Source organism: Bacillus rossius, chromosome 1 (genome assembly GCF_032445375.1).
Source record: "Bacillus rossius redtenbacheri isolate Brsri chromosome 1, Brsri_v3, whole genome shotgun sequence".
In the NCBI taxonomy this organism is placed as follows: Eukaryota; Metazoa; Arthropoda; class Insecta; order Phasmatodea; family Bacillidae; genus Bacillus; species Bacillus rossius.
The window spans coordinates 278,124,864-278,136,366 of NC_086330.1; the positions used below are offsets into that span (position 1 = coordinate 278,124,864).

Sequence of the window (11,503 nt, forward strand, 5' to 3'; positions counted from 1 at the left end):
GAGCGGCATGTCCTATGGTGAGCGATGTTGATGGGAGGTGTACTCCTGCTGCTGGTACAGGGAGTGAGCGGCATGTCCTATGGTGAGCGATTTTGATGGAGGAGTACTCATGCTCCTGGTGCAGGGAGTGAGCGGAATGTCCTATGGTGAGCGATGTTGATGGAGGAGTACTCATGATGCTGGTACAGGGTTTGAGCGGCATGTCCTATGGTGAGCGATGTTGATGGGAGGAGTACTCTTGGTGCTGGTACAGGGAGTGAGATCATGTCCTATGGTGAGCGATGTTGATGGGAGGAGTACTCCTGCTGCTGGTACAGGGAGTGAGTGGCATGTCCTATGGTGAGCGATGTTGATGGAGGAGTACTCATGCTCCTGGTGCAGGGAGAGAGCGGCGTGTCCCATGGTGAGTTATGTTGATGGGAGTGGTACTCTTGGTGCTGGTCCTGGTCCAAATTCCTATATTTGGACACATCCTAAGTTATTTTTTAGCCATTAAATGTGATATTGTGGTTTTTCACATTTTTCATTTATTCACTTATTAATATCTCTTCGACCCGAAGTAATTTGTGCAAAATTTTCGGCAATAGATCATTATCATAAAAAACGTTATATATAATTTTTTTTTCCTTTGTCAATTGTTTTGGGGTCCAGTAGCACCATGGAAAGAGAAAAGAGAAGTTTTCTGAAAATTGCACCATGTCAACAACTGCAAAACGCACTCCTTCTTCGGAACAAATCTTCAAAATGAGGAGCAGAAAATTCAAAATTATCAAAATAGGCCTAGGGTATTAAACCTACAGCTAGAGATGTTGTGGTATTGCGAGGAATGTTAGTAGCAAGATGCTCTGCAATACACTTGAAACATCTAATTACGCATAGAAAATATATTTATTTTGTGTGTCGTTTACTGTATTTTAATGTAGATTTCGAACAAAGACTACCTACTGTAGACGTTGCCAAGGTGTGACTTCCGGAAAAAGTTTATATGTTTTTATTAATGGTCTATAGACCCCAAAACCACCGTCAACTCAAAGGTTTATTCATAAATATTTATGTATCTATATATTACACATCATAAATTTATGAACACGATAACTGCGGTAATTGTTCACAAATCACTCCCAAACTGATTAATAAAGTATAGCATGTAATGGAAAAGCTCGGCCGAATGCGATAATGAGCTAAATGCCACCGAAGTGTTGGAAATGGGGAAGGTTTTTGTAAGACAGAAAAATCGCTACAACTCCCATAATATTTATGACAAATATCGCATATAATTTTACCTACAAACACTATCGAATCCGTTCAAATTGTTTGTAAACCGTATAAATTTTATTAAAATCCTTTTCTGAAACAAATTTTTGGTAAAACGAACCATTGCAGCAAGGGAATAAACAACAGCGGTAGAATTTTTTAATTCACTATTTCCGTCCCATGTACACTTTTAAATCCGTTATTATTAACTGTAAAACCTTATTATCTAAAACCGTCGTTGGATTAATTTTTTACGCCCAACCATTATAGAAAAGGGTGGGAAAAAAGAAGGGTTGGAAGACAAAAATATTCATAACTTTCTTAGTAGGAACACTATTCAATACGTTTAAATTGTTTGCAAACCTTAAAAATATTATCAAAAATTTTTGCCCAAAATATATTTTTGATTCAACCAACCATTGCTGCAAAGGGTGGAATTACCAATGGTTAAAGGAAAATAATATTCATAACTATTTTAGTAAGATTACCGCCAAATCCGTTCAAACTCTAGATAACTATTATTATCTTAATCTAAATTTTTGTCTGAAACATATTATGATAAGACAAACCATTCATGTCAGAGGTTGGAAAAAAACAGGGTTATAAATAAAATAATTATAAATTATATACCATGTACACTGTTAAAGCCGTTTTGATTTAATTTTTTTTTTTTTTTTTTTTTTTTTTCGTTTTGTCGTGTTTTTGTCTCGTTTCAACTGTTGTGCTGAATTATTTTGGTTTCAATATTTTTGTGTTGTCATCATTTGTGTGGTTTTTTGTTCACTTAGTACTTTTTTCTTTGTTTGTTGACCATATTTCTGTTTCGGAATATTTTGTGGTGTTTATATTCTTGTTGACAACAGCAATTGTTTGCTTAATTTTGTGTGTTTTTTGTCTTTCTTGTGTATTTTTATTTATTTTATTTATTAGTTTTTCTTCAACAGAAAACGTTCTTAGCAATGGCGTATGTCCAAAAACTTACATCAAGGCTATACAAAATAACTTTCTCAAAAGAACTTCATCTTTTTTTATGCTTTAATTTTCCTTTTTCATTTAGTTGGTCTACATGGTTCAGCAAAAACTATACTTAGTTCTAATATTTTGTAAAATTTTTGCACTTGTTTTAGGCTTTCTGGTGTCAGCATTATTCGAAGAGGAAATTACAGTCGCAATAGTGTCCTTAGGTAGTCTACTGCCTATGCTGTTCCTGTGTGGTGAGTTAAATGTTTTCGCAAATATTTTACGTCCAAAAATTACGAAAAAATGTTCAAATCTTTAATTTGCATAATATTTATACTAGTGGATAAGATAAAATGTTATAGGTACATTAATAAACAATTTATTATTATACTTAACAAGCCTTTTTAAAACGATATTTATTAAATCATCACAATTATTTTGAAGAAAAATGCAGTTAGTATTAAAAGATTTTACAAAATTCAAAGACAACCCTGATCAACAAAACTAGCTACACTACCAGCACAAAAATATGATAACATTCCTTTTCTAGAATGAGAATGTTTCCTGGTTTATTTTGCTTGTATAATTTCATGGAACTGCCAGTGAGCTAGATTTGAATAATTAAAACACAGCTGGTTTGTTATTATTTGTTTTTGCAAATAGACACATATATTAAATGTTTTTCTTAAACAATCATCTTTAAACATTTCAACTAATTTAGTAACAATAGGAAATGAAATCAAGTGATGTACGATTTATAAAAAGAAAAACTGTTTCAGTGAAACCTTTGTCGCAATTTGTTTTTCCCGAAATCATATAAAAATTATTTTTGAATATTTTTTTTAAAGTTTAGGGGGAAAACCAATTTTCCCGCTGATTGCACGTGTATTTATTCACTTCACATCGTTTCCGGCAATGTAATCAAATTATATTCTTTCTAATATCTAAGGTTTTAAGAGTAAGCGATTAGTTTGTCAAATAACAAAATAAGAATAACCTTTATAACAAGCATTATTTAAGGAAACTTATCCTCAAATACAAGCACCTGTGATTGAATGTCCAGTTAATTTCCTGAGCTATCCAGGGTATTATTGACCAGCCAGTGTACCTACCCTCTACGGACCATTTCCCTAATCAGATGTTTTATAATCATTTTTGTTTGAATCCATTTTCCCTCTAACATGGTGAAATAAATGTGCCATTTATAAAGTGTTAACAATTGACGGAAAATTGTTTGCGAAGATAAGTAATTAAATATTTGTGGTCTTAATAAAGTAATTTGATGATTCTCGGCTGATTAATTGTTTTCGTGTTTCTTCTAAAATAAACGCTTCATTATAGCATTTTTTTTAATTCTTCGTAGCATGTTAATTTTAAGCCAACAAAAAAAGTTCCAGCATTATCCTTTATGCATTTACGGCTTGTTTTACTACTTAATTGCTGACCAAAGTAACTTCAACAGTTTACATCATAAACTCACTCCATAGGAAAATACTTCCATTCGCTAAAATATATTGTTTCTCGGAAAAATTCCAGCATAGAAAATGTTAGCGTTTTCAGGACTTTCATTAATGTTTAGAGGCAAGTATTTATTTCAGGAAAATATAATGTTACCAATTGTGTGTTTAAACACCGTGGCATCGTCTCGTTTCGTGATTGGTCGGGTTTATTTCACCTATTACGGTTACTATCTGTACACGAGTCTTGTATAGTCCTGGCGGTGGGTTCTCATGCAGACGGCTGCCAATCACAAGGAAGAATCCATTGGCACGGGCATACGGAGGTCGGAAATTTTCGTGGAAAATGTTCTTAAGACAGTAGTGTCCTAAATTATTTTGCTTCTAATAATTCGTGTTCTTGCAAATGATTTTTTAACAAGTTTGGAATATAAACGTATTTAATTGTTCATAAAAGTAATTTAAAAAATAAGTCATTTTTTGATATTTTTTATTTATTTAATTATTAAGTCAAGCATTCAAGTAGGGGTGCTCCCCCTACTCATTCATAAATCAATAAAAATTAAATTTTCCCAGAACCCGGGGAATCAAAGGTTTTCTGTGGTTTAAGGAATACCTAATTATGATTGATGTACTAAAAAAAATGTATTTTAAATTGAAGGCTACATACTAACGGTTAATCCAGAACTGTACACCACATTAATCATGATTTCAGTACATTCTAGGATTTACATAAAAATTTGGGTTCTTAATATAAAAAAACATTTAATAATGACTTTTTTTTAAGTAGAGAAAGCCTTTTAATAACAATAAAATATTGTTATTTATGAAATTATTTAAATGCACATACATGTAGCGCATGGGCGCAAACCTGTAGGATTTCCAGGGGGGGGGGGGGGCCCGTGAATTCTGTGGTTTAAGAATATTGCGCTAGAGGTCAACCGAAACAAGTCTTCTCTGGATGATAAGCTCGTATGTTATACACTTTATTTTTACGTAAATGATATTAACAATAAAGCAGAGCAACATATGTTTTAGTAATTATTAATTAATGACTATAAGAAATGATCTCTCAAACATGTTTGTATAATTTGCTAACCTAAATACATAAAATATCCATGAAAAAATCTATTAAAATAATATACGTGAATATAACGCTGTCCGTCCGTCTGTCTGTCCGTCTGCCACCAGGCTGTATCTCATGAACCGTGATAGTTAGACACAAATACTAAAAACATAGTAAAATAAATATTTAAGGAGGCTCCCATGCAACCAACGTGATTTTTTTGTTCGTTTTTGGTTGATATTGAAAACGGCAACAGGTAGACGCTTGAAATATTCACAGAATATTTAGTTATATATTCACTTTAAAATAAATGATTAAATTAAAATAAAACAAATTTTTAAGGGGGCTCCCATACAACAAACGTGAAAACAGAATAAAATTTCACAAATGATGTATTTCTGTTGCCGCTATAACAAGAAATTCTAAAACAGAATAAAATAAATATTTAAGAGGGGCTCCCAATCCCATACAACAGACATGATTTTTTTTTGCCGTTTTTATAGATAATGGTACGGAACCCTTCGTGCGCGAGTTCGACTCGCACTTTGTCAGGTTTTTTATGCCACATCACATAATTACTGCGATTCAAATGCTGTTCGTGAAATTCTTTGTTCACAGTTTTTGATGCGCCCTAAAAACCCAAAGCTCCAAAGCTAATAAACGGATCAACATCAAATGAACGATTGAATCATATTAAAACCCTTAAAGACTCTTTTATTTAGTAAAGGCATCAACCAGGTAAAAATGAAAAAAAAACTTAATGACACAAATGAAAAATCTCGTAGATAGAACTATGAAATTTTTCCTACAGCTAATTGAACCACATACATTTCTCGGCTTATTTTTAGTATAATCAGTATTTTGGCAGTGAATATTATTTAGTTAAAATATACCGCTTGATTAGTTATTAAAGAGACGCGTTTGCTTCCTTATTAACTTAAATACGGATGTGTAACGTTTAAATACTTCTTTCTCAATCTTACTTTTGTTTACTCGTGCAGTGTTGCAGTTATCAAATAACAAATGTTATAAAGTGATTATCGGCCATGAATTGTGAAAATTATAGTTTGATAATAAAAGGGGAGTGATTTTAAATTCCATATTGACGAGGAAAAAAATTATTCCCTGTATATTCAAATGTAACGTACAGAGCAGCTAGCCTTACAGAATGGAGATGAGCTAAAAAAAATTCCAGTAATGGTATATAAGTTTCAGTTCGTAAATAAACTAAATTCTGCTATAATTACTGTTAAAGTATTAAGTTGTTTATTTACTGGAAAAAATAACGTTACATAATCACTTAAATAAAATATATTACCTAAATAATAGTCACTATTTATAAAACAATCAAGCTTACCAGGTGAGAATCAGATTCTGTTTTCCGTTTCTTCTGCGTCACGAAATTATCCATGTTGATGTTTGCCAAGAAAGCAGAAGACTGGCGCACACGAGAGCAAAACCACTTTAAAAACAGACTACCTGAAACCTATAATACTGTCGTTTCAGAGGACAAGGTAGTGTGGGTATCAATGGGGAGGAAATGCTAACGGAACCCTACCCTAGCTTCGTCCTTTGGAATGAACGGTTTCTAGGAATTAAGGGTTTCAAAGTTCTCACTGGAAAACTCCATACCATGGCTTTCGCAGAAGGGGTAAGGGAAAATAACTACGGAACTCGAAGGTAGGAATGTAAAGCATGTCAAAGTGTCTGTCGTCGTTGTAAATAATAATCTGATATATATTTTGTGTACACCATTAACTTTAAAATCACGAAGTGGGCCCCCCCAAGGAGGGGCCCATTAATTCCAGGGGGGGCCCGGGCCCCCCTGGCCCCCCCGGGATCTACGCCCATGCATGTAGGTATATATATATGCTAGAAGCCAAATAATTGATGGTACCTAGGTGGCTGAGATGAGACCTGTCTGTGCAGGCGTGTGCTGGCCGCTGGAAGGCATGCCGGCGGTGATGAAGCTCTTCAGCGAGTTCGTGCCGCTGACGCTGCCCGTCAAGGGCCTGAGGGCCATCATGGCGCGCGGCTGGACGCTGGCCCACTTCGAGGTGTACGTCAGCTTCCTGTCCAGCTCGGCGTGGATCGCGGTCCTGTTCGCGCTGTGCGTGGTCGCGCTCCGCTTCAAGAAGCTCTGATGCCTCCCCATGCCTCCCCGCGCCCAGGACTCGTTCGTGCACGTCCGAGAGGGACGTTCGACGCTACACGTGCCATGTTCTTCATGTGCCAGAACTTGACTCGTAACACATTCATGGTACACGTACCATATTATGACCCGTACCACATGAAGGTACATTACCATAATATGACTCGTACCACATGTATGGTATACGTACCACAACATTACCTTTACAACGAAACTGAATATTTTACACGTACCAGATTTTGAACTGTACTGCTTACACAATGTCCACGAAAAACGAGAGATGAATTTAATAGATGGCGGGGAATGCCAAAACAAGCAATTTATGTTTTTTCAACATACGTCCGGAAAAGGAAAACTAAAGATTTACAGGTGCAATTTGAATCTCACGTCCAACTAGGTGCCATCTCTTTGGTTTAGAGAATGCGCGATCACAGCGCCGTGACGTTTCAAGTAATCTTGTAAATGGAACAGAAATATTCATTTACGATTACTGATATTTGTAAATTTGTACATTTACGTGAATACAACAACTGTGATACTACAAATGGTGTTTGCACTAATACTGTGTTTGGATTATTACCCGGATAATTATACTTTGTGGTGTCCCAGTACCTCCAATATTTTAAGTTATTTATTAACTGTTACCTGAATATCTTTTCGTTATTAAATGCGCAAATTAATAAGCACAATAAAGCGAAAAAAATCCAATGTTCGAATATTGGATTGTTTTTCCCATTGTTTAAAAAAAATTATGTTTGAATGAAACCTCAATAAAAGTATAAAATTATGCGCCAATTTTCGTAAGAAATACTCAGTACTATCTTGAAAAATCTATTTCATACAAGGACAATTAACCGTGACTATGTGTTGTACAAAGTTACAATATCTTTCGTATAGTATTACAAACTTTTTTTCTTGGCAACTTGTTTCCAAAGGAATCTTTTATAAAAGTACAGAACATGTGTGTTAGTTAAATGTAATAGGAACCAGCAGTTTGTTGTACAGCTCGGTGATTAATTGGACGTTTTACCTTTACATGCTTAGCTTTGCGCGATTAACGTTATGATGACTTTTCAGTGAGTATGGTACTGCGATCTAGAGTCTCCCTGTAGTCACAGGAGTGGCGCCTATTGCGCGGGAAATTCAAATTTTTAAGCTACTATTGACGTCTGTAACTTTGCAGGGTTTCTTTTCCGAACACACGTTCCCAAGAAAAATGGCATGTTTTTTACATCTCCTGTTCCCCATTAAATTTATGCACGATTTTTTTTGCGAACACCATGTATGTTACAACAAAATGTCAGAATTTTATCTTTACAGACAAACATTTAGTTATCACTTAAAGGATTTTACTCTGTTATACTATGTAACGAACTTGTAAAAATTTCTACTTTGTTATAAATTACAGTAAATTAACGGACGAAGAATCTAACCCAAATAAAGAAGAGTTCTTCATAATTTCAAGTAACTGAATATTCGTAGAAACTACGTCGTATTTTGCCTTCTCTGTTGTATATTTCGTTCTAGACAACGATAAACACACACGTGAATAAAATAAGTGTGTGCTTGCTATAAATTTAACTAGTTTTTAAATGTTTTTGCAAATATAACAATAATATTCTTGTGGATTCAAGATCAAATTAAGAGAACTCAGTGTCTGTAAATTTAATAAAATACTTGGATAATATATAACCAGCATTTTTAAGTCAATATAAGTTTAAAAAAATTTAACAGTGTACTGACAAATTTTTTGTAAGACCTTATATACTTTAATTATGTATGTAAACAATTGTAGCCATTTTTATTTTTAAAAATGAATGTTTTCAAAACAAAAATATCATTATTTGAAACAATGTTAACGAGAGTAAACAATCAAACCTGAAACGTGGCCTTTTATTAGTGCATCATGATTCAAATGAGAATTTTAAAATGCCTGGTACCACAGCGTCATAATCATATATATGGATTCTCGTTTTCTGCTCGCGGCCCCATATTTGACTGACGATTTTCCATTTTAAAAATCTAGATCATTATTTTAAAAACAATGTGTGCGTGGATTCCACGCACGACAGAAGTGAAACTTCTTGCTTATTAGTTAAAGATAGAGCTAAATCATTAATATTATTTAATATAACACGAGATAATAATTAAAGATAGTAAGGACGTGGGTATGATCTCAAATGAGATGACACTTTTCCACACGAATCAATAAACAGTATATTATTTGGATAAAAACAATGCACTAAACATTTAGTCTCGTACTTTTATAACAAATTTTGATTTTAAATAATTTAAACTTGAAGCTTGCCGATCGTAAGGTAGTTTATGCAGCTTAACTAATTGTCAAAATGGACGTGTGTAGTCTGAGGTAGGTATGTGGCATGTGAAAGTGACATGGCGCACGAATAGGATCTAGCTCAATGTTACTTTGTTGAACACAGTCACCCACAGCTACACTCCAATCAAGAAATATTCACGCCTCTTAGCTGAACTTAATATTATTTAAACACTCGTGGGCTCATTTTCTATAATAAAGTGTGTTTGATTTAATCAAGTAATAATTCGTGGCAAATAATTACCCATGTCAAACTAAAGAGTGAAAAGCATTACACCCGTAGAAATATTTAGTTACACATTACTCACATATTACTTATTAACAATCGGTTTACAGAAGTAGGTAATCAAATTAATAATACACACATGAAAAAAAAAATTTCGAATATGGTCCGTGGCACGGTGCACAACAATAAGCTCAAACCCCGTTGTGTTGCCCTCTGCCCAAATACTTCGTAAAGTTTGGGGGGGGGGGGGCCGTCAGGCACAGGCATGTTCCTACCGCCGTGACCCGCCTATCCCTGCAGCATGGCAGGGTTAAGGCCATATTTCACAGATTTGTTTATTTTTCCATGTAAAAGATTGTAGTTATTTTTTAAAAGGCATAATTTTCAAAATATTTTACTTCAAATTTGATAATTCATTGCTTTTGTGTATCAATTTACTATCCATTTTTTCCTTAAAGAATTGTATTTGATGTGATCTGTGCAAAATTCCCAAAAAATAACTTATTATGAAAGTGATAAATCAATTGCCGAATTTTTACTGTAATCATTTTTGTCGCTTCAATAAGACATTATTATTTTAACAAAAACTATCCATTAATCTCTCATTGGAAAAATTTCAGATTTTTTTAATTGCTAGTTTGAAACTTTATCTATGAAATAAAATCAGCTTTGATTTTTAAAGTAATTTGCAACAACCAAAAAATAACCAGTTTTGCACCACTATATTTGTTATATGTCAGTTGCCTATAACACTCTTCTCTTGGACTGTACAGTAGTTGTGCCTGTGTTGCACGCACCCCACTGGCACACCCTGCCGTCAGGCCGCGCAGAATTTCGGGCAGCAGTAGGCTTCTGTCTGGCCTTGAAGATTAGTCACACAAAATAAACACTTGTCAAAGTTCAAGGGGCAGTGTGAGCATTAGTATTAAGAAGTAAGGTGAAGTGAAGTTTGTGGAAATAAATAAAATTTTAATTTTATTAATGAAATTTTCTCTTCGAGTTTATTTTTTAACATCAAAGTATTAATGGGTAAAATAATTCGGCGCAAACCTCGGGCTTCTCGTCCATGGAAACGGAACAAACACGCTAAAGCTGCGAACGAGATATGGAGGAAAAGAAGAAAATAAAGTAATACTTATTGACAATGAGGTTTTAGTTAATATGTAAGCCGTTCCAAAAAGCAATGCAACTTATAAACCCAGTAACGCTAGATAATGTAATAGTCCGCTGAAACTTTATTTAACTCCTGCTTAAACAATATGACCTTAAATGGCAGTAAGTATCGTGGGAAATTTTCTTGACTGTTTCTTGGATTCTAACACAGGATCAACAAATTTCTAATTTATTCTTTCATTATTTGCTGTTTACTGTGTGCGACGCTTTTTCCCATTTGTATTGACAAAAAGAATTCTGAGACATTTAAAATCAAGGGAGTAGTACGCAGAAAGGAAAATTATATTCGAGTATTTAAATAAACATAAATGTATTTAGCAAACCTGTATGTGTTGAATCTCGAGATCACAAATTTTGCTGAGGCATGTCAACGAAATTCGCTAGGCAGGTGGGTGTCGAACCCCACATATCTGTCTTTCCACCTATTTTTTCAGTTTTTTTTTTCATGTGTCATGTTCCTAAACATGTTTTGCCAGCTTTTATAACACTTAGTTACGTCCATGCTTACTGTGGGTGTATGTGATTAATCTTCGACCATCTAATTTGTATCATAAGTATCTAAGTGTCCAATCCAATCGAAAAAAGCAGCCTATCGTTACAGTTTTTTTTGAAAACGTGTTGATACAAATGATAATAGTGCTATACCATCATCTGTAATTGTAGCTGTTATTCTGATGAAGATGTCGCCTCGAACTCGGTAAGCTGTATGCACCGATCATCTCGAAATTAATTTTCTTGCTGAGAGATGCAAACAAGCATTTATCAGTCATCTGTTTAATAGTCTAGCCTTTGAGTAAATGTTAAATTAATCTTTACACTCAATCATAGCATGCATATAATTATTAATTACAAAACTGAGACGGTATTTAGAAGTATAAAA

At 34.1% G+C, this 11,503-nt stretch overlaps 1 protein-coding gene across 2 annotated transcripts in view; it reads left to right on the forward strand.

Annotated features, from left to right (window-relative positions):
• The window catches only part of LOC134527623 (ABC transporter G family member 20-like), a 97,203-nt gene extending 88,430 nt beyond the window's left edge, over nt 1-8,773 (forward strand). For both annotated transcript variants that reach the window (XM_063360470.1, XM_063360471.1), the window contains 2 exons: nt 2,382-2,468; nt 6,667-8,773. In XM_063360470.1, the coding sequence (XP_063216540.1) occupies nt 2,382-2,468; nt 6,667-6,881 (302 nt within the window). In that variant the 3' untranslated portion in view covers nt 6,882-8,773. The remainder of the gene's footprint in view (nt 1-2,381; nt 2,469-6,666) is intronic.
• Nucleotides 8,774-11,503: the final 2,730 nt, after the last annotated feature.